The sequence below is a fragment of the Neophocaena asiaeorientalis genome, unplaced genomic scaffold (assembly GCF_003031525.2).
Source record: "Neophocaena asiaeorientalis asiaeorientalis breed wild unplaced genomic scaffold, Neophocaena_asiaeorientalis_V1.1 scaffold5, whole genome shotgun sequence".
Taxonomy (NCBI): domain Eukaryota; kingdom Metazoa; phylum Chordata; class Mammalia; order Artiodactyla; family Phocoenidae; genus Neophocaena; species Neophocaena asiaeorientalis.
The window spans coordinates 3,357,210-3,384,439 of record NW_020174698.1 but is presented as its reverse complement, the minus strand read 5'-3'; the positions used below and the strand labels follow the sequence as shown (position 1 = coordinate 3,384,439).

General features: G+C 41.7%; 1 protein-coding gene across 1 annotated transcript in view; it reads right to left on the bottom strand.

The window, feature by feature from the left end:
• Positions 1-43: 43 nt before the first annotated feature.
• SLC2A12 (solute carrier family 2 member 12) overlaps positions 44-27,230 on the bottom strand; it is a 57,175-nt gene continuing 29,988 nt past the window's right edge. The window contains exons 3-5 of the mRNA XM_024759032.1: positions 17,589-17,711; positions 13,792-13,924; positions 44-2,340 (exon numbers count right to left, since the gene is read on the bottom strand). Of these exons, the coding sequence (XP_024614800.1) occupies positions 2,187-2,340; positions 13,792-13,924; positions 17,589-17,711 (410 nt within the window). The 3' untranslated portion in view covers positions 44-2,186. The remainder of the gene's footprint in view (positions 2,341-13,791; positions 13,925-17,588; positions 17,712-27,230) is intronic.

Sequence of the window (27,230 nt, the reverse complement as noted above, 5' to 3'; positions counted from 1 at the left end):
CAAGTGCTGTACATTTTTTTAATAAATAAAAACTGTGAATATATACATATAAATTATAAGTATTCCCCCTTTTTTTATTTTTGAAAGTCAAAAAGCTCTAATTGGGTGCGTATTGGGTAAAATTTAGTTTGAAAACAGAACTGTTTCATTATAGATTCTGGATAATAAAAGAAAAATATAAGACAGTGTTTAAGATACTGAAGTTGAAATCACTTAGTGATAAACCTACTAGGTTTATAACAGTTTCCTGCCCATTTACAACGTATGGCTAAGCCAAGAGATAGCTAAAGTATATACAGTGTTTGAACTGCACAGTGAAATATGTAACGGTTTTGTTAAATATCTTACAATCTGTGATGCTTGGCAAAGAAAAAGAAATTCATATTGATTACCTGTCTCGACCTTTTTCAATCTCAGCGTAAATTCATATTGATTACCTGTCTCGACCTTTTCTACTCTCAGCGTATAATCGCATGAAGGCGCATAATCACTTGCTTAAATTGAACCTCTACAGAACACACTCTCCCTTCTTCCAAAACAAGCGAACGACGCATGTTCTAACTTGCATATGAAATGTACCGTGCAGAATGAAGACTGCAAATCTCCCTTCCTCATAACTTCCCCTGCCAATTTTAATTTAGATAGCATGTTTCAGCACCAGGACTTCTAGTCATTCTCCTGAGTTCCTGATAATACAGTTTTACTATTGCTTACATAGGTTGTAGTCAGGTCACTTCATTATAAGGGAATGCAGTAGATCATATTTCCTTATATCAAACTGGGACAGTTTGTTATGGGCCAATAGAAAATTTTCAAGCTGAATAAAAAGGGCTTTTGACTCTTAGGATTCTCCTTTCTTCAGGTTAATCATATTTTTGTATTCTTTTTCAAGTTAGGTTGTTCAGTACTTTTTGTGTGTGTCTCCCATAGTTTATAATATTAGTCATTTAATGGGTTACTGCATAAGTGGTTTGAGGTTCTTTATTGTAGATTTTCTATCATTGTATCCAAATTCTATTGGTAAAATGCCTCCCCACGTCTTAAAATTCAACTGGTGAAATACAGAAGAGAGCAATCCATTGTTGCGTGGGTGAAAACCCAAGTTTCTGGTACAGTCAGTGATCTCTGTTTCATCATAGAGAAGACCACATTGAGGGAATTGTCCCGATGTTTGGATGTCATTTATTATGTTTGCAGGCATTTGAAAGTCAGCATCAGTTATAGCCTGTAGGCCATAACCTGAGGTAGTGATAATCCTGAGGGGTGCGAAGAATCACAGGAAACTATGGATCGCTATTAAGGTATCATGAAAGCCTTACAAAGAGAGAACTGTATAAGCTTGACTTAGTAACTCAAACTTAACTACTTACAGATTTGGATAAATAACCTAATGGCTTGACTTCTTTTCTCGTGTTTTACTAACAGCTACTTCTAAATAAATATGGTCCCAGGATTTTGAAATTGTCCTTTCTATCCGTATTTTTTAAAAATGGATGGAAAATGCTTATCTTTCTCAACTATTGCAGAGTTGTTTCTCTTAATATTTTATAATACTAATACCAAATTCATAAAAGGACATTTTGAATTACATTGTAGTTCATAATTCGTAAAATAGGATGTATAATCTTTATCCTTGTTGAACCGTAAGTAGAAATTTATCACTAAAATCCTAACCAGGACCCTATCCTAACCTAGAACATGTTTGCAGTTGTCCACATTGTGTCCTGGTTCTTTTTTACACAAGACCCAGTGCAGGTAGTGTCTTGGTAGGTAGGCAAAAAAAACCATAAGCTTACGTTCAGACAGCTTCTGTGTCTTAATGGTAAAGCCGCAACTGGCCTCTATGCATACAAACCTTAAGGTAAAAGTTATTCTCATCACTAGTTCATAGTCTTTCAAAGGCTGCTCTGTGAAGAAGGTGGAAGATAACCAACCGCTATTATTTTTTAACCTGGTATCCTGCTCAGAGTAAGAAAGGGGTCACTGGGGACCTTGTCCCTCACCTACCTTTCATGGTTCCTTTTGGGCAGGTAGAGATTAAAGATTGTCTCTATAATTTCAGGGTGTCCCTTTTAAACTAGCTCTGTGACACCGAAGAGAAAACATGGGAGTGGCCAATATGTATTGGTAGGAAGACACCCTAAATGTTCTCATACTGTATCAACATTTGTAAGGTTTTGAGGCCATTAGGTCTCTGGAGAGAGCTGCCTTGGCTGTCCCCTACCCCGTAGCTTTTTAGACTCCAAGAACTGATCTTGGGGTTTTCTTTTTTGAAGCTGTTTTGGCACTAATTCCTCTTGGTGATGACTCATAAAACAAATATTGTTTTTCACATAGTTCCTGAAAGAGAAAGAGGCACTAATGAAAATGTCATTCTTAATTTACAGTATTTAAAAATGTGCAGGCTATAATTTTTTAAATCACCCAGGGGCTTTAATGTTTTAGCTCTGCAAAAATAGACCAAGGTTTGTTGCAACGTTTCCACGTGTCATGAAATTCAGCGCACCACAGACCTTTGATCAATCTCATGCAAAGGGTAAGGTGGGGTGCCTTCTTCTCGGAACATAATCATGGCATTCCTGTCTGCAGGGAAGGATTCCAAGGATAGTCTTACATAGAACTACTGGAGATTACATCCCAGATCCTCTTTAATTTCTTCCCTTTTCTCAAACTCTGCTTACCAATATGCCTATCTATATTTATATCTACATATTCTGCTTTCTGCATTATCCCCTCGCCCCTGCATTAACAAATTCATTTCTGCAACATTATTCCCATCAGCATAAAAACATGCTCTAGTATTTTATGTTTATTTAAATAAACACCTTTGAGGGCTTCCCTGGTGGCGCAGTGGTTGAGAGTCCGCCTGCCGATGCAGGGGACGCGGGTTCGTGACCCGGTCCGGGAAGATCCCGCATGCCGCGGAGCGGCTGGGCCCGTGAGCCATGGCCGCTGAGCCTGTGCGTCCGGAGCCTGTGCTCCGCAACGGGAGAGGCCACAACAGTGAGAGGCCCGCGAACCGCAAAAAAAAAAAAAATAATAATAATAATAAAATAAATAAGCACCTTTGAACCTGTCTCTCCCCTTTCAAATATCCTGTCCTATAATTTAACCAGTTCATCGAGTGGCTACAACATGCCAGGTGCTATGGATGGAGGAGATAAAGAGTCTGGCTTTCAAGGAGCTTACACCTTAACAGGAGCCAAGCACGTAAGCATATAATTTCAAGTAGTAAGAGTGCTAAGGAGAAAAGTAAACCAAGAAAGGGAAAAAGAATGACTTAGTTGGGGTGTGGGGGACTGTATCATACTGCTGACATCTCTAAAGATCAGGTGACATCTGATCAGAAACTGGAGTGAAGTTAGGGAGGGAACCATGTGAAGGATTGCAGCTAAGTGCTGTGTTGCGGAAAGTCCAGTATGGCTGAAGCACAGCGAGTACCTGAATGACAGACGTGAGGTTGGAGGGGAGGGTAGCAGCCATAGTTAAGAAGCTTGAATTTTATTCAAAATGTAGTAGGAGCCATGGGATTTTGAGCTGAGGAATGATGTTTTTAAGATCCATCTAGGGACTTCACTGGTGGCACCTGGATAAGACTCCGTGCTCCCAATGCAGGGGGCCCGGGTTCGATCCCTATCAGGGAACTAGATCCCACATGCATGCTGCAACTAAGAGTTCTCATGCCACAACTAAGGAGCCTGCCTGCCTTCCACAACCAAGACCCGGCACAACCAAATAAATATTTTTTAAAAAAATTTAATCCTTGAGCCTCAGTAAAGTCCTCAGATGATTGCAGCCTTGACCAACAGCTAGATTGCAACTTCCAGAACCAGAGCCGTCCTGCTAAACCACTCCTAAACTCCAGACCCGCAGACACTGTGAAATAATAAATGTTTATTACAAAAAATAAATAAAAGATCCATCTAACTGCTGCATGGAGGATAGCGTGCAGAGCGCAGGAGTTGAAAGAGGAAGACTAGTTTGGAGGTTAGTAAGTCCAAATAAAAGATGGTGGCTTGGATTTAGAACAGTACTGGTGGAAAGTGTATATTCATATGTTTTGTTAACAGCTAACAAGACTTACTGATACTAGCTGTGGGGGTGAAAGGAGTAGCGTGGATGAATCCTAAACCTCTGGCCTCAGAAGTTCCCCCCGAGCAGAAGACCCGTGGAGGAAATGTGACTGGGTCATCAAGGGGACTGGAAATCAAGAGTTCTGTCAGATTAGAGATGCCTGTTGGATGTTCCAACCAAAGAAGTCAAGTGGACAGTTGGATTTCGGAATTCGAAAATCAGGTAAAAGGTCCGAGACTAGAGATAATCATTTGGGAGTCATCAACTTATGGATGGCTGATAAAGCCACGGGAATACATCCAAGAAGTGAGTGTAGATGGAGATCTAAGGATTGATTCCTGGGCGTTATGGTATTTGAAGGGAGGGAGGGAGGAAGGGGAAGCAGCAGAGACCAAGGAATGACTAATGAGGTAGGAGGAAAACCAGGGAACTGTAATATTCCAGAAGACAAGTGGAAAAAAAAAATGTTTAAAGATAGGGAGCATGAGGGCCTGGGTTACGTGCTGCTGGAAAGTCACATGACACGGGAACTGACCCTGAGGTTTGGTAACTCGGCAGAAGTAAGTCGTGAGTAGCCTGGGGAGTCAGAAAGCAGGAAAGAAAGCCTGAGAGCAGTAAGTTCAAGAAAGAATGAGAGGTGAGGACCTGGAGACAACAGAGCGCTCTGGAACTGAAAAGTGGGCAGGGGGTGAGTGGGTACCGGGTGGGGAATTTGAGATTTGAGGTCTAGGGAGGTACGTTGTTTAGGATGGGGAGTCCTGCAGCTCTGTGTGTGATGATGATCCCATAGAAGGGGGAAATTGATGACATGCTCGAGACAAATGGAAGAATTGGCCTTTGCACCAAGAGAGAGAAGGTGGGCATAGATGTAGGTAGTTGAATAGATAGTGTGCAGGATGAAGTGGGCTCTTTCTTTCTGTTTTCTCAGTGAACTAAAAACCCAAGACCATCAGCAGAGAGTGAGGAAGTGGGAGGGAGTGCTGGAGGCTTGAGAGGGGACAGGGTGTGAGGCCACCATCTTGGACAGTAGGAAAATCAACTGACCAGGGCCATGTGGTAGGTTGCAGGACATTCCTGAAGACCTGCTTGAGACTTATGTTCATCAATTTAAAACTGGACCTGTCAATATAGTTGGGTGTATCTCAAGCCAAGTTCCTTGGACGCAGGGATAAAACAAGCTAAGAATTGGCTTAATCAGAATTAAGGTTTGCCTGAATGGAGGGAGAGAGGGCAGGGTAGAGGGAGGGGTGGTGCATGGGATCTAAGGAAGGTAAGAAAGGAAGTGAGGACACGGGTGATGACTCTTCAGTGGATTCCCAGTCCTGGTAGGTGCTTGAGAGAGTGAGCTGAAACGCAGAGTGGTGCGAGGGCGAGTGGGATGCTTGTGAAAGGAGCAGCAGTGGGTAAAGACCGTCGAGGTTGTGATCATCCTGTTTGCTCCCCTTCCCAGCATCATCCAGTCCCTCCTTCTGACAACACTCCTCTTGGCTTCAGTGATACCATATTCTCCTGGCTCCTCTCCAGCCTCACCGTTGGCTCCTTCTCAGTCCTTTCGATACTCACCCTCCGCCTGTTCTCTACGTGTTGGCATAATCCAGGGCTTGGTCCTGCACCTCATTCTCCTCTCTGCTCTCTGACTAGATGATCTCATCTGGTTCCATAACCTAAATACCACTTACCCAAATCTGACCCTGACTCTGAGTGTCTCCAGAATTTCATACTTAACATATCCAGCTGCCAACCAGTACTATATCCATCTGATGTCTAATGGACATCTCTGTAATCTTTCCAGCCCTGAAACCTAGTTCTGAAAGGGCTCCCCTGTGTTACCGTCCATGCAGTTTCTCAAGCTAAAAATTTAGGTACCACCCTGACTACTTCATTGCCTTACTCCTATATCCAGTTAATTCATTAATTTATTCATTTTCAATAATGAGCTTCAATTATATGCGAAGAAATTATTCCAGGTGCTGGGAAACAACAGTGAACGAAGTATACAAAATTCCCTGCCCTCAAGGAACTTAATGGAGCGAGAGGAGATAGACAAGAAACCAAGTGAAATATAGAAGGTACCAGCTTTGGGGGAAAAACTGAAAAAAGAGAGTGGATGCAGAGTTGGGACATGATTGTGATTTTAAATAGGGTAACAGGACAATTCAGAAGGAGATAAAGTGGTGGGACAAGTGGGTATCTAAGGGAAGGGAATTCTAGACAGAGGAAACCAGGGCAGAGACCCTGAGTCTTGAGCATTGCGTGGTGTGTTTGGGATGCAGCAAAATGGCCAGTGCAGCTGATGACGGTGAAAGCGGGGGAGAGTAGAAGGATATGTAGGGCTGTACGGGCCATCAGAGCCGCGGGAGGATTTGAGCAAAGGAATAGCTTGATCATATTTAAAGGGATCACTGGCTGCTGTGCTGAAAACAGACCGGAGGGGATGGAGGCTGAAAACAGGACCAGGCAGGTGGTTACTACAGTAACGCAGGAGAGAGCATGGCGACTCAGATCAAGGGAGGGGCAGTGCAGGTGGCAGGCTCTGGATCTATATATTTTTTTAATACATTTATTTATTTAATTTATTTATTTTTGGCTGTGTTGGGTCTTCATTGCTGCGTGCAGGCTTTCTCTAGTTGCAGCAAGCGGGGGCTGCTCTTCGTTGTGGTGTGCAGGCTTCTTATTGCAGTGGCTGCTCTTGTTGCAGAGCACGGGCTCTAGGTGCACGGGCTTCAGTAGTTGCAGCACAGGGGCTCAGTAGTTGTGGCTCACAAGCTCTAGAGCGCAGGCTCGGTAGTTGTGGCGCAGGGCTTAGTTGCTCCGAGGCATGTGGGATCTTCCCAGACCGGGGCTCGAACCCGTGTCCCCTGCATTGGCAGGTGGATTCTTAACCACTGCGCTTCCAGGGAAATCCCTGGATCTATTTTTAAATTAGAGCCAACACTGTTTTCTGAAAGACTGAACATGGGGTGGAGGGAAAGAGTCAGGGGAGACGCCAAGGTTTGTGACCAGGGCAAGTAGAAGGATAAGGTTGACATCAACTGAGGTGGAAGAGTCTGCGAGTGGAGTAGGTTTGGGGAATATTGGGGTTCAATTCAGATCATGTTTGTAATATTTGTTAGACATTTGAAAAGAGCTGGAGAGCAAACAGTTGAATAGACAAGCCTTGTGTTCAGGAGAGATATTGAAGCTGGAGATGTAAATGTTGGATTCAGTGGCATATGGATGGTGTAAAGACCATAACTTTGAGATCAGTGAGCCCGTGAGGGGATAGAGGAGGGGTCAGAGGACGAAGCCCTAGGGCACACCAACTTTAAGACAGTGAAAGATGAGATGGAACCAGCAGAGCATGCTGAGGAGGCATGACTGGTAGGAGACAACCAGAAGGCCAGTCCCTGAAGGCAGCGAAGCAAGTATTTTGGGAAGGAGGGCGTGCTCACCCCAGTCAGTGCTGGCGATGGTCACTGCATGAGCCATTAAGACAACGGATGAGAACTGATCACGGGGTTTAGCAACATGGAGGTAACCAGGATGTTAAAAGGAGCGATGACAGTAGAGTAATGGCCATAAAAGTCTCATCAGAGCAGGTTCATGAGAGAATAGGAAGAGAGGAATTGCTGACAGTGAATAGAGACAACTCTGAAAGAACTTTGCTATAAATGATGGCAAAGAATACAGGTGAAAATAAATGATAGCAGAGCAGGACTTCCCTGGTGGCACAGTGGTTAAGAATACGCCTGCCAGTGCAGGGGTCACAAGTTCGATCCCTCGTCCAGGAAGATCCCACACGCCACGGAGCAACTAAACCTGTGCGCCACAACTGCTGAGCCTGAGCTCTAGAGCCTGCGAGCCACAACTACTGAGCCCACATGCCACGACCACTGAAGCCCGTGTGCCTAGAGCCCGTGCTCCGCAACAAGAGAAGCACTGCGATGAGAAGCCTGCGCATGGCAACCAAGAGTAGCCTCCGCTCCCTGCAACTAGAGAAAGCCCGCGAGCAGCAACGAAGACCCAACACAGCCAAAAATGAATAAATAAAAATAGATAAATCTAATTAAAAATATGATACAAGAGCAAAACCTAGGGAGGAAAATGGGATCAAAAGATTTTTTTTTTTAAGCTGGGGGAAAAAAATCACACAAGGTTGCTCTGCTGATGTGACATAGAGATCTAGGAGAGAGGGAAGATATGGATGATGTAGGGGTGATCAGGGAGGACTATTGGGGAATGTTCTGGAGAAGGGAAGGGCAGAGGGCATGAAGTGGTTGGCTTCACATAGGAATGAGTTAAAAGATAGAACCCAGAGGGATGGTGGTGTATTTGGATGCAAGTACTGACGTGTGGGTTGAGGTGGAAGGGTAAGGAAGTCCCTTTCTGATTGTGTTCATTTCTTCCGTGAAGTCAGGAGCAAGGCTGTTGGCGGGAGTGAGGACGGCTAAGGAGGTGGGAGGTTTCCAGAGAGAGGCTGGCATTGAGCAGTTGTCTAGGAGAGACAGTTCATGGACAAGGGACATGGGTGATTGCCAGGTAGCATGGAGGGGGCCTCTTGAGGTCAGTCAGGATGATTGAACCTGGGCCCCAGCCCTGTGCTCGTGTGCTTTCTCAGCCGTGTTCAGCTGTGTGCCTGCAGACGCTGGCTTGGCACGCCTTAAAATAAATGAGGTCACGCCACTCCCCTGCTGAAAATACTTTAGTAGCTTCCCATTGCACTTAGAATGAAATCCAAACTCAGTCTGTAAAGCCCCACACGTCAGTCTCCACCGACTTACCCACTGGATCTCAAAGATCGCAGCCTCCTGAGCATCTTTTGGTCCCTGGAACAGGTCCAGTGTGTTTCTGATTTAGTCTTTGCACTAGCTGTTCTCTGCCTGAATTCTCTTTCCCCCTACCTTTGCAGAGTTGGCTCTTCATTACTACTCAGATTTTATCTTAAATGTTATCTCTCAGGATAACCTTCTGAGATCACCAATCAAAAGTACCCCCCTGGGCTTCCCTGGTGGCACAGTGGTTAAGAATCCCCCTGCCAGTGCAGGGGACATGGGTTCAAGCCCTGGTTTGGGAAGATCCCACATGCCGCGGAGCAACTAAGCCCGTGCGCCACAACTACTGAGCCTGCACTCTAGAGCCTGTGAGCCACAACTACTGAGCCTGCGTGCCACAACTACTGAAGCCTGCATGCCTAGAGCCTATGCTCCGCAACGAGAAGCCACCGCAATGAGAAGCCCGCACACTGCAATGAAGAGTAGCCCCCACTTGCCGCAACTAGAGAGAGCCCACGCACAGTAACAAAGACCCAACGCAGCCATAAATAAATAAACAAATAAATACAATAAGATACCACCTCAAGCCATTAGGTTGGCCACTACCAAAAAAAAAAAAAAATAGAAAATAACAAGTGTTGCACTACTATACATAAAATAGATAACCAATATGGGCCTACTGTAGAGCACAGGGAACTCTACTCAATACTCTGTAATGACCTATATGGGAAAAGAATCTAAAAAAGAGTGGATATATGTATATGTATAACTGATTCACTTTGCTGTACAGCAGAAACTAACACAACACTGTAAATCAACTACTCTAATAAAAATGTACAATGAAACAAAAACCCCAAAAAACAAAAGTACCCCCACACACACGCGCTTACTATCTTAATTCTCATGGCATTTTTGCTCACTGATTAATGTTACAGCACCTAGAACAGTGCGTGGCACGGAACAGGTGCTCAGTAAGTATTTAGCGAATAAATGAATTTGGGTGAATGAATGAAGGAATGACCACATAAAATGAGCTGCTAAAAGTGAAAAATAACCTAAGTCTCAGAACTAAAATATTTACAAAACATTGACTTGGTAGTTTTCTCTAATTGTTTCCACTTAAACTGGGGAAAAGAATGAAAGTCACAGCTGAAACAGCACATATGGCAAATGTCCCATTTCGTGTTTGTGCTTGTAGCTGGCAGGGCACAAGTTCAAAATGAAATCCTTTCAAATTACATTATTGCTGAAATCTTTTCTGACCTCTCCACTGAGTCATTGTTTATCTTACCAGAAACTTAACAACTTTGGAAGAATATTTGTTTTCTCAGCCTTGTAGAAATAGAAGGAAAAGAAGCCAACTCCAAATATGAGAAAGGAAAATATCAAGCGGTATGGAGTACCAAATTTGAAGTTAATTTGATATTATAAATAGTTTCCTTTCTTGCTGCTTAGAAAATCATTGGGACATACACATCTGGACTCTCTTTCCCTGGGGACAAAAGTTGATTAATTGTCTCATTAACTCCGAAGTTCATGAAGACTCCCTTAGCTCGGCAGTAGCCGTCCTCCATCTCTGAATTCACTTCAACTTTCGTGTCCTCACAAGTCCCCGGGGGCTTTCCACCACCCCCACGTTCACTTAGCTAGTTCGATCACTTTTCAATACCACTATGTATTTTATTTCTATTTTTGCCTCTGCCATTTCCCTCCAGGGAACCTCGTTTAACACACATACTTCATACATAACTTTGATCAATTTCTATCATTCAGGCTGCTTACATTTTCATTTTTAAAGCATTTGCCAACCTACTGCTTCAAGCTAAGGCATGTCCCAGGCTCTTTGATGTTGCAGAAATGAGAGTTAGCCAAGATTTCTGAAGGCAACTGTTTCCTTTCTGCCCTCAGGTACTGGGCTTTCCCCACAAAAATGCATCCCTGGTAGACACTGCTGCTTGCTGCTCCTAGAAATGAATTTGAAATGCAGAATTGTTTTGCCACCTCGTCTTTCATAATTCGCACCTGTGCCCTTGTCTCTCTTTGTTCTTGTACACCAACCTCCTGGTACTTGTGGAATCTGTCTAGGGGTGGGTAGTACTTGGGCTTTTGGATCTATCCTAATTTGCAATTTAAAACTTTCTTGGAGAGGGTCTGCATTTAAGTTTGAGTAATTCAAAAACATTTCATAATGCAGAGTTTTGTTAATTTAGACAGATTTCTTCCCCACCCCGAATTCTGAATGAATGAATATGTTTTGTTCAGTTTTAGACACCCAAATCACTATGTTCTTACGGAATGTCTTATTCTGGAGGCCTACTGGATGGAAAGATTGGCTTAAGTTTTGTCTTCAAATTTTCATTTGGTTTGAAATTTGATCCATTCTGACAGCCCCATATTAAAAAAAAAAATCTAAAAGTTTCTTAACCTTAATTCGTTGAGTACATTCTGCCTTCAAGTTAGACTTTTTAAAAAAGAGGGCAATGAGGAGTGATTCTTAGTTTCGTTCAATTAATTCATTACTGCTTTCTCCCTGCTTCAATTTTTTAGTTAGTACTGCTCACAAGAATTGTAACAAACCTTTATTTTTAAAGGCATTCTCTACCCCAACACATATGCCCTTCCTTTGCACTTGCCAACACAGTGTATTGCAGTGGTCTGTTTTCTGGTCTGCCTCTCCAAATAAAGGAGCTATGGATTCTTTGTCTCCTATATTTTCAGTCCTTTCCTAATACAGTGTCTACTCCATAGTAGATAATCAACAAAGAGTTGAATGAATAATCTCTGAAGTTGCGGGCAGGGAGTGGTATGGTGCAGGCCATATGTCTCCCTTTTCTGAACACATACCTCTTGCTGTTGCACAGATTGTTAGATCATAAGATTAAATCTCGTCTGTGATCCACAGATCAAAACTTGTTGTGGTTTATATTGTTACCCATAATCTAAACCCCACACACAATGAATTCAGCATCGGATTGACCACAAGGTATCCAACTGAACAGTGGATACTTTTTAATCATCTGCTAGGAATCGATTTCAAGCTAGGCACTGTAGAGGTTACATACGAAAGATAATGGGCCAAGACCGTTCCAGGATGCCAAAACTTTATAACCTACTTAATTAAGGAAGTGAAATCACTGGAGTTTTAGCTAAGGCAATATAAAAAGAAAATGGGGGGAATTCCCTGGCAGTCCAGTGGTTAGGGCTCCCCATGTCCACTGCAAGGGGCACAGGTTCGATCCCTGGTCAGGAAACTAAGATCCTGCATGCCCTGTGGCGTGACCAAAAAAAAAAAAAAGTGGGACTAGAAAATATTGATGATCCTGGTGAAAGGAATACTATCAGGGCTAGGGTTACTCAAGGCTTTGAAGATGAGGATTTGCATTGGCCCTCAGGCATAAGGCTATAGGGTTAACTCTTCAAAGATAACTCTCATGTTACAGTTTACAGATGAATGCACTGCGTTATCAAGGTCTGAGGCTATTAGTTATTTGAATCATGTATGTGTAATTAATTGTCCTTCAGATTCTGTGCTTTCCAAGAAATCCAGTTATTTGACTTCAACTTGAATAGAGCCAGGCAATGCTCTGGCCAGGCCAAGGAGATAGCTGGCTTTCCTGACAATTATATTTCTCTTTGTAAAGGAATACTTTTCATTTTCATTGAAGGCTTTAAAAATAGGGCCTTATCAGCATCAAAAATTATCCCTACAGTTGACATTTACCTTGAGTTAAGAGAAAAGTTTTTCTGCTTACCAAAATGAAATGTCTTTAAAATGTAAACCTTTTTTTTTTTTTTTTTCCTTTGGCCACTCCTCTCGGCTTGTGAGAGCTTAGTTCCCTGACCAGGTATTGAACCCGGGCCCTGACAGTGAGAGTGACAAGTCCTAACCACTGGACCGCCAGGGAATTCCCTGTAAACCATTTTAAAGTATATAAAGTACAAAGTAAAAATCATCCATACTCCTACTTACTTCATACCCTAATAATAATAAAAAAATATTATATAATACTAATAAGCCGGGATTAAGAGCTCGGTCTATATATTTATACACATACCTACCATCAATTCACCTATCAGGTTTACCCTTCCTTCAGACAAAAGCTGAAGAATCACTATGCCCACCATTTCTGTAGCCATCATACATTTCTCTCTACTGTAATGAAAGTTTTTTTAGAAGAAAGGCACAAACTGTAATTATGTAGTTTCCTCCTGTTATATTAAAGTCCACGAACAAGTATCCCTACATTTTTGGGCAGAATGATTAAATCCTAGGAAGAGCAACAGGTTCGCCTTCATTCCTGGCCCCTGTGCATCCTCTCCTCCCCCAGGCCACAGTTTCAACAGTCAGAGCTGTGAGACCTGCTCCTAAAGAAAAGGGGAGTATTCTACAGGCCACTGCTATGTCAAATTGTTCAAGCAGTCTCTCCATATAAATTTTATTTAACCAGTGTTCTAACTGCCTATTCATGTAGGAAACTCTTTATCTTTCTTAGTGCACTTTGTGCCATATTTGGAATAATTGTAGACATTTAAGCCCAAGAGTTTTCCTGGTAACCTTAGCCTTAACAAATGTTTAGGGCTTAGAGACCTACAAGTGTGATAGAGGTGGAAGGCTGAAGCCCACGGTGCTAGCACAAGGCAAGCATGACATTCCAGGACCACCTGAAACCCCAAGCAACTCCCACCCACTGTGTGGAAAACCAGAGATGGGCGAGGTTCTTCAATCATTACTGAAAAGAGCTTTGAAAGTTTCACTTGTTAGAAAGCTCTGCTTATTCTAATTCCTTAGCTGAATTAGCCAAATTAAACGCATGGCAGAGAAACTCGAATTATGCTTTGAGATATGGTTTCTCCACCAAAGGGAATATCCTAAAAAATTTCAGATATTATTATTATTCCACTGTATATAAAAGCTGAAGTTTTGATCAAAGAGTGTTGTTTGGAGAGCAATGCATATAATACTCACTCTTTTGCCAGCTCCACTGATATTTGTTCCAAAGAGCATCCCTTTGTTTCGGGTATAAACACAACAACAAAAACCAGAGATGCTAGACTCATAATTGTATATATAAAGCACACACATGGCAGGCCAATGAGATCTAGAGAGGACAAAAGAAATTGGTTAGAGATGCATTTTGTGTTGCTTTCATCCCATTTGTGGACAGCTGCTTCTTAGAGCGTATATGAAAACATATGTATTTTCAAACATGCTGGTTGTATCCAGGGAAATAGCAATCACAAATTAAAAATATAGCCAGCCTCTGAAAGTTTCATTTTCACAAACAACTCCAGCTTTCTCTGGTAAAGTGAATAGCAGTCTTGTAAATATCACAATTTAAACCCAATGCCATCTTCTTGGTGAACATAATACTTTTCGTTTTCAAAATGGTAATAGAGGACTTCCGTGGTGGCGCAGTGGTTGAGAGTCCGCCTGCCGATGCAGGGGACACGGGTTCGTGCCCCGGTCCGGGAAGATCCCACATGCCGCAGAGCGGCTGGGCCCGTGAGCCATGGCCGCTGAGCCTGCGCGTCCGGAGCCTGTGCTCCGCAGCGGGAGAGGCCGCAACAGTGAGAGGCCCGCGTACCGCAAAAAAAAAAAAAAAAAAGGAAATAGAAATGCTCATTGCCAAAAAAAAAAAAAAAAAAAAAAACTCAAACAACACAGAAACACATAAAACAGAAGGTAAACTATCTCCTCTCTCCTCACCCTCTACCATTCCTCTCTTGGGAATCCCCGCCATAGCAGTTTGGTTTCTACTTGGTAGACATTTTTAAAGACATATTTATACAGATGGACTCTTCTTGGAATGAGCTCCCCCTTCTTTACTCTGATTTGAATAAATCGTTTCATGTTGACAATATTTCATCATTTTAGTAGCTGACAGTATTTGTAATACTGCTTCCTGGATTCAGAGAAAAAAAGGGATAATGGTTCGAATGAAAGGCATTGACTTGCTAAGATGCATCAAAAAGAAGCAGGACCCTCCAGGTTTCGATGGATCTCACCCGCCAACCTAGTTTTCCCTCTGAGCGCTTCTAGCCAGAGGTACAGTCCCTTTGTAGTACTGACCAAGGTCAAGGTATGTTAGCTGGTGAGAGGTGGCCCCCGATGCACTTGAGTCCACCCTTGCACTGCGGCACCCCAGGCTCAGCGGAAAGTCCAGTGTGGCCAGGAGCAGGGAGGAGGAGGCTGGATTTTTTTGAACACAGGCTCAGACCAGCCACAGACTGAAACAATGCAAAAATAGCCCTTAGCGGCCACAAATCACAACTGGTCAGTCGGGAACACTGACTGAGCAGTTATGCGGAAGGCATTTGGTAATGCAAAGTGGAAGGAGCTATGCATATTAACCACTTATAGGTCAGCTGTGCTGAGGTGGGGGGAAGCAGGGAGAAGGAACAGCTCTGCAGTCCTTCTGGCAATTTTAATTGAAGTCCGCTCCCTCTGTGCTTTTCTTGCTGCTAACACAGGGTTTTGTCCAAGAGAGTGCTTAATAAAGTGCTTGGAGAATTGGTCCTTCTTTCCTCTCTGGGGCATAAAACCAGAAAATAAAAAGTGGAAAAAAAAAAAAAAAACCCAAAATGTCATCTCAGCAAACTTATATGCTCTTCTGTTTGAGTATTTGCAGTAACAAGGAGCTCATCACTTATCAAAAATGCACACTACATTGTGAGTCAGCCCTGTCTGTTTCAAACATATTCCTCACTCATTCCTAAGCCCAAGTCTACCTTCCGGGAACTTGGGTTCAGAGGTTCTGCTTTGTCCTCTGGATCAGCCTTCCTCATCCCTTCTTCACGAAAGTGGCGCAAATATTTGAATGCACCTCCATCCCTTGCTGAGCATCCTCTTGTCCAAGTCAAACTCCCAAACTCTTGCAACCGTTCTTCACAGACCATAGGTCACCTGCCACGTTATCCAGGTTGCCCTCCCTTGGTGGGCACACTGCAACCCTCGTCAAATATTTTACTCAGAGCTGAGAGCAATACTGCAGCTGTATTATGAGCACAGCAGAGTATGTCTGTGTCTCTGGTCCACTCTGTTCTCATTGATACAGCTGAAATTGTGCTAAAAGTTGGTGTCCAAGGGCTTGCCACCAAGCAGAACCCTTATATCTTTTACTTGGAAAATTGATTTTTGAAAAGAAGTACAGAATTTCAAACCTAGTCCAATGCAATGTCATTTACAGGTTTGAGCTCATTCCAGAATTTTTTTTTTTAATGAGTATGCTTTCCCAACATTTGTTCTAAGAGCCCATGCAGAACTTCTGAATCTTCATCAAGCTCATCCTATGTATTAGCTATCCTTCCCAGAAATTCGTGTCATCTTTATTCATCCTTCATCATTTCCATACTTTCTTTTATATTTCTCCTTCTCCATATAAATAGTAGGTAAGTGTGTGTGTTGTGTGTGTGTGAGAAGGTGAAGGGCACGGGTCTATGTGTGTGATCTGAGCAGGAGACGTACGGTTGATGCAAATGACCAGTTCCTGTGTTTCCTTTCATCTTGGGCTATTTCCAAAAATGTAGAACATAAATATTTTAAAATTTTGTGTAAAAACCCAAACTGTGCTTAATTAATAACTCTAAAAGTTCATTTCCAAAAGTAGATATACTCCAAAAAAAGTCAACAAGATTCAGAAGTACTACATATAGATATATACTTTTTTGACTATACATCCACTTTTGAAATGGTATCAATATATATTATCTCTGTATTATAGATACTATTTAATATTTATGCATTATATATATACATATAAAATAAAGGAAGGGACAAAAACTCAACTCATTGGTCAGTTTTGGAGGATGCTGGGGAACTACCTCATTATTTTGAAAAGTAGAAAATAAAGAGAAAGTTTCAAACATTAATCTTGGCTTTCTTATATGATTCATACTTCAGGGCAGGCAAATAACTAATGAGAAGAAATTTCTCCTTGAGAGAAGTATTGCTGATAAAAAACTTAGTAGGAATAATGAAATGAAGATAACAGATCTGGGAAATGATCCTCAAAGGATGCAGGAATGACAAAGTGGGAGACAAGCACACAGGACGTCCGTGCCTCTGATGGCAGGACACAGGCCATCACCTGGGAAGGAGTTTGCAAATAAACAAGAAAATCTAAATCTTTTTCAGCCTCTACATCTAAATAGCAGTTTACAGGAAACACGAAGGACAGAGGGTCACGTGATGTGACTACAATCAGCAAATCCAACCCCGGGGAAAACTCTATGAAACAAACGACCCAGTTTCTTCATTAAAAATATAAAGTGTAGGGGGAGGAGAAATGGAGGTGAAACCTACAGATTATGAGACATATCAATCAATCATAAATTAAGTATTTGGATTGTGATTCAAAGAAAATATAAAAAATAATTATGAGACAATTGGAAGGATGTGAACACAGACTGGATACTTGATACCAAGAGACTATTAATAGTATAATATTTTTAGGTGTGATAATGATATTGAAGGTATAGTGTTTAAATGTCTTATCTTTTAGAGGTCCCTGCTGAAATTTTAGAGACAAAATGACATGTTTGGACAAAATGACTCCAAATAATTTGGGGGACAGAGCAGGTGGGGTCATAAGTGAAGACAGATAAATTTTTAAATTGGGTGGTCAGTACATCAGGTTCACTGCCGTTCTCTTTACTTTTGAGTGTGTTTGAAAATGTTGACAAGAAAATGTTTTTCAGGCGAGTGTGCTTCCCTAAGATTTGTCCTAAGAGCACTAAAGGCGTTAGAGGAAAGCGAGTTCTTACCTGTCACAGTCAAAAAGGTCAGAGAGATGAGGAGATTGATGCCCCAGTTCATGCTAGAAGTTAGAGCCATGGCTCGTCCTCGAATTCCACCAGGAAAAATCTCACTCAGCACCAGCCAGGGCACTGGAAGACAAGGAAGAGTGGGTGGGGGACAGCAAAATGATCAAAAAGCCATTGAAGCTGAGGGCCAGCCCACTGACCTCTGCCCTAGTCCCACGTGATCTGTGGTTGGAGAGCAGAGCCATGTCCTTTTACAGGACGAGGGAGGAGAGAGTGTGCTTCCTCCTCACCTCCAATCAAGTGAGAAGGGATTCAGGAGAAACACTGAGAGAGCTTGACGATGGTCCCTGGAAGTAGAGGGAGGGACATAAAGGGCTGGTAGGGGACACTGGCCTGAGAAATGCAAACAGAAAGGGCAGTGGCTAAGGCCACCTACCCTCGACAAGGGGCAGCTGTGAGCCTCAGTGCCAGAGCCCACCTCTATCTGCTTTCTTCTGGGCCCTTTCCTGTAACCTCCTCTGCCCCCGACCTTTGCCAAGTCCAACATCATAGCTACTGAGTGGGTAGGAGGTAGAGCCAGGAGGGCGGAGGAAGGAGGCTGGCTCCTCTCCCCTCCCCCACTTGGGCTTCCTGGCCTGTGGCAAGCTGGGTGGAGAGAAGCCCTCAATTAGACAGAGCTCCAGGATTTGACGTTATGCCAGACCAAACATTTGACTTTCTGAAAGGAGACCCTTCTTGGCACGAAAACTGATCAGAGGACTTTTTATGATCTGAGAGTGACACAAAACATTATAGGACCTGTCTGACGGGATTAGAAAGCGCAGCCGAGGAGCAAATTAACTTGTCTTCTGCTCACAGCCTATCAAATCCAGTTCGCCGAATAGCTACCAGTTCTTCCAATGGGCTGAGACCTTTACAAACCTTATCTCATTTGATCCTTGCTGAATTCCTACCAGATAGGAACTATATCACTCTCCCTCTTTTATAGAAGAGGAAATGGAGGCTTAAAGGAGTTCATAATTTGCCAAGGTCCCAGAGCTCAGAGGTGGCAGCAGAGGTAGCGCTGAGCCTGGGTAGCCTCTGGAACTCATGCTTTTTCATCTTGGTGCTCTCTTGGGGGTGGCTCAATAAATATTCGTTAATGAATACATAAATGTGGAGTGTCAGCACCTCTGATTCTGAGGAAAGAAGGGCTTAGGAGCTGTCCCAGCCCTGCTCCCTGCTAGCTAAGTCACATTGTGTTGCAAAGCCGGTGTTCAGATGCAGACCAGATGCGTCCTCTTGCCCGAGAGGAGGCGGTGTGAGGGAAGAAGCGAGAGGCCAGGGAGCGGCCCCCCGCCAGCAACCACCTGGGCTGCCAGGGCCAGCCAGAATCATGGAGCAGTCACCTGTGTCTCTGATTGAAAAGTCACCTCTCACGACAAGATCCTGCTCTGTAGAGAAAACACCTGCTCGGAGTAAATGTGCTGTTTTAAAGTAAGAAAAATATTTAAATTATACAAGAGGGCTGGAAACACATTTTTTTTCTTGATTATCTTCTCCAAGTGAATCTACGTAGGGCGGGGGCGAGAACTGTAACCAAAGGAACTTGATTATTATTGTTCTAATTAATAGGGAATTCAAAAATAACATTCCAGATCCCTCCCCTCCACTCTTTCCCCCAGAAGACCTTCACTAGATTCTTGCAGATTATATCCTTGGAGACGGGTGCAAAGCTCAGGTAACTTTGCCTTGAGGTTTGCAAGACAGGGGATCTGGATCTGAGTAGAATGACAGCTGCATAATTCTGGTGAAGCCTTTGTAATGACCTGTCCTTGGGCAAATACAAGATGAAAGTATGTAAGTCCACTCTGTTGAAGATAAATAATCTATGCTTCAAGCCAATCCCCCAGGCCCCTTCCTGCCTTGGGTATTTGGTGAGGGTAGGGGTGGAGCAGAGCGTTCCTTATGGTCTTTTGCTCTAGCAGCCGTGAGGAAAAGGTGGGGGAATGGACATGCTGATTTTCTTTGACAAGAGTTAGCACTGGTTTTCTTGATCTACTTCCATCCCCACTTCATCACCTCTGATATACCCCACTTCCCCTCCCCACCTTGCATCGTGATGGCTTCTTGGAATTATTTGGTGGGGTTTGGGGAAAATCCTTTCCACGCTGTCCTCAGATGAGAATGAGTGGATCCTGCTGTTACAGAGAGTGGTGGATCTTACCAACAAGAAGATGGGACAGTTGCACAAAGCACTAGTTATAAGTGCTCAGTCTGAACTGTCAAGGGCTCACCTAAAAGCACCCAGTAACCACACTGAGGCCTGTCCTAGGCATGCATTCAGTGCAGTAGCTGAGCCAAGTTCTTGGGCAGTTTAACCAGTCAGTGAGCAATGAACTGAATACTGAAAAACAGACTTCCGTCAGTCTCTGATGGGCCCTTGTTGTCAGGCAAAACTTATACCTGACATTTCCAAAAGTAATATATCATTGCTGAGAGCGACTACTTCTTTTTTGATCTAGTGGAGAAAATTCAAGAATCGATGCCTTGGGTTAGGTAATATTGACAAACTGGATGTTGCAGCAATTGACAAAGGTTTTGACAAGGATGGTTCAACACCACCAATATGGAACCTGTCAAGTCAAAAATAAGGAGAGTAAATAAAATAAATTAATTTAAATAATTAATTAATTAATAATAATGTTAAACTAATTTTAACAATGATCTCAGAACCATATAAATCGCAGGTTTTCAGATCCAGAGAGCGTGAAATAAAAATCTGAAAGTGGAACTTGCAGCAAGATAGAACTTACTGAGAGGGTAAAGTCTTTCCATGGAAGACTTAGGAGCAAGATGGTGCCAGAATCTTATAGGCCTCCATGTTGCCTGAAAGAGGGCTGTGAGTACCCAAAGCAGAAGGAATGGAGAAGCTCTTTCAATTCATAAGTAAAGAGCAAAGAGGTATAAATCATCACATGCGGATATATTTTGGTATTTAATAATAACAGGTGGAAGTTTTTTTTGTTGCTTGTTTGTTTGTTTGAATCCCTAATGTTTTTCCAATGAGATGGCCTAATTTCTCTCCAACAAAAATCAAGCTATTGTCACATGCCACATTAAAATGGTGGCTTTCTCTGGCTGCCCTCATTATCCCCTTCCCTGATGACAGGCCCACAGGGGGTGCTTTGCGCTATCTGCTCGTGAGGAATCCACAGAGTAGTCAGAGATATAATAACTCTTCTACAGTGAATGAAGCCACTCACTGCAGCTTAGCAGGCCCTGCAACAATTCTCCTCGATGCCTATTATTTCACCCTTAACCCCATTATTCTAGGCCCACCTCAGCAATATGTACTTGTGTAAATGTCAGAGTCTGCACGTGTCTTTAAAGTCTTCTCTAGGTTACAAGGGTTGAGGAAATTTTGGTCTTGCTGGCAGCTAATTGCCCACAAATATTGAAACTCATATTTCACGTGGCATTAAATCACCAGGGCTGCCCATCAGAACTTGGCTGATCCAGATGAAATCTGCAGAGTTTATGGCTACACAGAGTGTCATAAAAAGACCATGAAGGACAAATACGTTGAAATGTCTTTGTAGTGGAGGACGTGAACTTGAATGAATAGGGCCAATCAGTGAAAATGGCTGAGCTCTGTCGCATATCAACAGCCACACTTAGCTCCTCCCTCCTCCATATTTCAGCCACTGCTGAACAATTTTTTCCACTGAGGCTGTCATTTCTCTCCCTGTGCTTTCAGATTCAAACCCCGCAGCATTTCAGGCATGCTTTCCATTTGGCTTGAGCATTTTCTGAACCACCTGGCATGGCAACCTCAGGTTTGAAAGACTCATGGAGGCCTTGAAACTCTTACCAGGGAACTCCTAGTAACTTTGGAGGAAGTTCTACACTTAGGCTGCAGAGTTCTCAACAACTTGATGGAGCCAGTGTCCTATACTTTGTAGGAGTGAAGCCAATTAAATTATGGCCCTATAAGTTCCTTGAGTGGGAAAGTCTTGTCCTTTAAAAATATACTCCACCGTAGGCCACCATCTCCAATATCAGCAGTGATACTGTAGCTTTATTTTTATTTTTTGTATTCTCCCTTTTCTCAGTCTCTCTGAGTTTTGCTTACTCCTGGCCTCTTTTAAAATACTTTTTTCAAGAATATGATCTTGGATTACTTAACAAACCAAGGAAAACAATGAAATAAAACCTCAATGTTCCCAATCTTTCTATCTTAATGATTTCTAGTCAGAATCAACCGAAATGATTTCTTAAAATATTTTTTAGGAAATTGGATTAAATGAAATAACCCTTAATAAAAAATACCAGAGTTAAAAATGGAACCCTTTTGTGATAAGGTACTCATTGGGAATAAGAACGGTGGCAGTGGTCTCCAAACTTTCTTGCTTGTGTAGCCTTTAAAATAATTAGAAAAACTAAGTACTTTCTTTCATTTATAAATCAACATCTAACATTTTTTACCATAAATTTAAATGGCAGCAAAAGACGCAATTTCTATGGTATTTTTAAACTCTATATTTACAGTAGAGAATAATTATCTCACTCAAGTATTTCCAGTGGAATTTAAATACAATACCGATTTGATACTCATCTTCATCCATTTAAAAATATAACAATAAGGCATTTAACATAAAGTTGACATCATTTTCAAATAGATGAAATGTGGGGGACTTCCTTGGTGGTCCAGTGGTTAAGACTCCGCACTTTCAATGCAGGGGACGCGGGTTCGATTCCTGGTCAGGGAACTAGGATCCCACATGCCTGGCCAAAAAAAAAAAAAAAAAAAAAGGGAGATGAAATGTACTGTTTTCAAGAATAATAAAAATAGATGGGGAGTTGAAAAAGTTTTTTAATAGGAGTGTCACTACATTCTTTAAATTAACCACAAAATTTGTTGTAATGATATATCAGCTGATAACTTGATTAGGTCATCCTACAGTTTTGCTGAAAGTAAATTATTAGAAATATCTAGGCTTATGAGTGAATTATTATCTAGTCATTAGAGTCATTTTTCCATACCACACCTACACCAATATTTCCAACTGTCTTTTTCATTAGTGTTCCTAAGGTTTTTATAATTGGGGACATATATCATAATAAGATTTCTGGTGGGTAACAGGTGTGCTTTCTTTTAAGTGGAAGAATAGTTATTACTGGCAAGACAGGGAAGAAGAAATTTTAGGAAACAGACTTTTCCTAAAAATCCAAAAATTGATTTCCTTTGATGTATCATTGAAGGAATATTCCAGAAAGTAGCCTCCAGGATTATGCTTATCCCCATTTGCATATCACTGAACTAGAGTTCAAAAGGCAAAACAAAAAAGGGAAGGAGATACAAGAAATTAGTCTTTTCTGGTTTACACTATAACTTGAATGTCATGCTTCACATGTAACATTTTATGCTGTGCTTTTTTCATGAATGATGCTTCAGACTCCAATGAGAAAAGTATTAATAGTTTTTAATGTTACAGGTGTTCCTTGGAAAAAATGCTTAACATTGTGTTCTGAAAAACAATAAAGTAACAGGTGAATGCTGTGTTTATCAAGATAGTGTTAAAACCCTAGTCTGTTTCTTTAATGTCTTTACTGTCTGATATTCGTAATTTTCAAGGGCATGGGCCTATGATCATAGCGTGGGATGGAGAGGAAAGTTAAACACCGATGTATTATATTATGTGAAGAGTTGCCTTTGGTAATGTTGTAAATGGTGTTACTTCTCTTTGTTTAGCTGTGTTCATGCTACAAAAATGTAGTTTTAGACTCTTTGGTTCTATTAGGTACCACTGTGCATCGTTTAACTCCAAAGAGGAAAGTGAGATTGAATTAGCTAAGGCACATATTTCTTTAAGTTTTTCCTCTTGCTTGGGTACAAATTTAGTATAAAACCATTCAGATACTATTATTTGTTTACTTTGCATTATTGCAATGACTAACACCAGAGGACCATATAAATCACCACTTTAATCAAGCAAAATAACTTTTAACTTAATTAACTGGAAAAAAAAAAGGAACAGTATTGGTGTGAATATTGATGATAACTGAAATGCAAGATTTAAAAGGAAAAAAAAAAGATTTGAAAGATCTTAAAGGTAGACACAATTAACACAAACCCATTGTGTGAATACGATTGTATAATGGCTACATTTGATAATAAAATTCTCCTGTTTAAAGAATAATAATTTAATCAGTATGCCTCTTCTCTAAGAGTATGTGATTATCCAAGAAGAATGATAGAAAAAGAGGGTGAGCACTAAAAAGTCTTTGACGGTGATGGTTTGGAATATTAGAGGCCTGGTGTCTAGGAGGAAATATGAAGAATATCAAAGTATCTTTGAAAACATTTGATATAATTCTGGTCTGCAAGCCTTTGTTCTAAACCCTGTATATCTTAGAGTGAAGCAGCTGAGTAAACTTCCAAATTAGAACCTGCTGTTCCACACCCCTGGAATTGTCATAATTTTTAGCTGTACAAACAACACATAAACAATTGCTTTTGGAAGAGCTAGAGTAGGTATAAAATCTAAATTTAAATGTTATGGCAGATGAGTCATATGCTTCCTACTGATACCCATCCTCCAAAACACTGGTTAAACTCCATAAAACCAAACCAAACAAAAAGCTAGGCTCTACAATCTTTGTACCTTAAGAAGTTCTAATTTCTTGTTTTAAACAGAAAATTGGCCTTTTCAGAGTGTTTGAGTTGAAAGACGATTTTTCATGGGTCTCGCATTTCAGCATGTCTCATGAGAAAAGGCACCGATTTTGTTCCAGGCTGTCTTTCTAAGGATGTTCATATAACAAACAACCTTGGAAGACAGAGTGTCCCCTCTAGAGCAAAGTTTTGTTTACTATCCAGTAAATTAAAGATAATGTCTCCCTCCAGGGGAAAAATCAGGCTGGCTTACTGTCTATTATAAAAGATTTGGGTTCCCTAAGCTTGGGGCTCCTCTCCTCTAAAATAACCCAGTCTAGGTATAGGTGTCACCTGGCCTGGTTCATAATGCCCTGTGGGTATTGAGGCTTGGGGAATTTGTGCAAATGCTGGGAGTCTGGCTATGGCTGTTGCTATGAATAATACTGTCCTTTGTCTCTGACCAAGGAGTCTTGTGTCTTTTGCCAAAATCCATGAAACTGAGGCTAACTTGTAAGCTTGCAAGTGGGCTCAAATATCAGCCAGTTTACAGTTCTCGAGAGTTTGATTACTTGTGTCTATGGTAGGATTTTTCTACAAAGATCTTTTATTGCTATTATTAACTTTAGACTTCCAGCTTACATCTGAGAAATTTAACGTGATTGTTAAGCCTGAGATAATCCACTGAAATATTTCTATAAGCTCTAACACTAATTAAGTAAACAAGTTCCAGGCTCAGACTTCTACATATTTCTCTTAGGAAAACCAGGAAGGAGTTGTCTCAAATCTTTTTTGGAAAGAGTTAAGTTCTAAAACAGTCAATTACTAAACCAAGGTAGGAATTATTATCCCATGATATGACTAATCTCAATCTCTCTCTCTTTTTTTTCCCCCACTCCAGGGGAAAGGTTGAATCTTGTATTTGGAGCAAATATGGAAATTTGGAAATGAATATTTTGGCTAACACCATACATTTTTTTAAATGGCCTTAATTTTAGTAAATTTAAAACATGAAACTTCTTGAGTCATCAAATGAATTAGAGGTGGCCACACATCCTCAATTGAGTAGTTTTACTCAGATATAACTTTTGGTCAAATGTGCATGGGCTTCCCCACAAACCACTTTTATTTCTGATGGCCTAGATATTGACACAGATTCATACTAGAGGAGATCAGGATATGTCAACCCTAGACTAGAGAGACAGCTCCTCTTCATCACAGAAGCTGAGAGAGTTCCAGAAACCTTTTTTGACTCATCTAACAGATATTTCTTGAGCCCCTATTGTGGGCCAGGCCCTAGGTTAGGCTCAAGGAAACAACAATGAACAAGCCAAAGTTTGTGTGCACACAGGACACAGAGTCTAAATTAGTTGCACCGACTTAGAAGAATGGACAGTTGGGTGTTTCTCAACCTAAATCACACCTTTCACCTTTCACCAAAGACTCAGAGTTTTCTGTAACACCTGTCTGATAACCTAGAAAGCTCTCTTGACTGTAGGTAATGCAGAAATGAACCATATTTCAAGCAACACATGTATTTTCTTTAGTCTTGACCTAACTGGAATGGTGTGCATAGAAGGGAGGTGAGGAGGACCATGGCGTCATAATTCAATACGTGGCTATGGAGCGTCTGCTGTGTCTCCTGATGTGCCTTAAGCAAAATGACTGCTGGGGTCAGGGCTGGCCTTACCAAAACTATACATCTCTTGTCTAGACTATGGCCAGATATTTTTAAATAGCACTAATAACTAAGTGTATTGAGTCCATGCCACACACCAGGCACTACGCTAGGTACACGTCATACAAATGGCTTTGTTCAACCCCACAGTTACACTGTGAGGTGGATCAGGAAGCTGAAGCCTAGGGAGATGGATTCACCTGCCTGGAGTCCTACACTGTAGAGCTGTGGTTCAAGGTCAGGCAGCCCAATGCCAAAGCGTAGTCTGAATTCACACACTCTGTTGTATAGCCTCCACAGGCTTTCTGCTCTTCTCCTAAACCTCCAAGCTCATGTCCCCCTTAGGGCCACTTGATGTTATCCCTGATCTTTCTTTATTTTTCTTCATCACTCTTACCCCCACCTAAATGTTGACACTTCTCTCCTCCTGAAGTTGTATTATACATGTGTTCATTTTCTGGCTTATTGCCTGTCCCCACCACTAGCTCCACTGGGGAGAGGTGTGGCTCTCACTCATCCATCCCTGAATCACCAGCAATGGGTACCATGCCCAGTGGGTTGTGGTGAGCAATCCACACGTGCTGGACAAGTAAGTGAGCAGATGAATCCCTACCACTGTCTCCCTCTCTCCTCTCTTCGCAATCACTCCAAGATGCTTTCTTGCTGGAACTCCTGCCTATTTGGTAGAAGAGATTGGGGGAGGTGATTTGCTGTCACCTGTCATTCAGTCTTCAGTGTAAAGTTCCGCTTGAACTTGTGAATACAAAGGCAGTTAAAGGATGACAGTCATAGCCTTATTACAGAACTTAATATGTGACCTTGGACAAATTTCTTCCATCTGCTCTAGTGAAAAGATATTAGTCATGAGACGGAAGAGGAGTTTAATTAATTTATGGACATAGGAATTTTTGGATTTAAAAAAAGTCCTAATAATTGTTTTTTAAAATTAATTATTTTTATTATTTATTTTTTATACAGCAGGTTCTTATCTATTTTATACATATTAGTGTATACATGTCAATCCCAATCTCCCAATTCATCCCTCCACCATCCCACTCCCCTGCTTTCCCCCCTTGGTGTCCATACGTTTGTTCTCTACATCTGTGTCTCTATTTCTGCCTTGCAAACCGGGTCATCTGTACCATTTTTCTAGATTCCACATATATGCGTTAATATACATATTTGTTTTTCTCTTTCTGACTTACTTCACTCTGTATGACAGTCTCTAGGTCCAGCCACGTCTCTACAAATGGCCCAATTTCATTCCCTTTTGTAAAAGCCCTAATAATTGTTGTGAAAAGAACAGTCACACACATTTTTCTGAGTT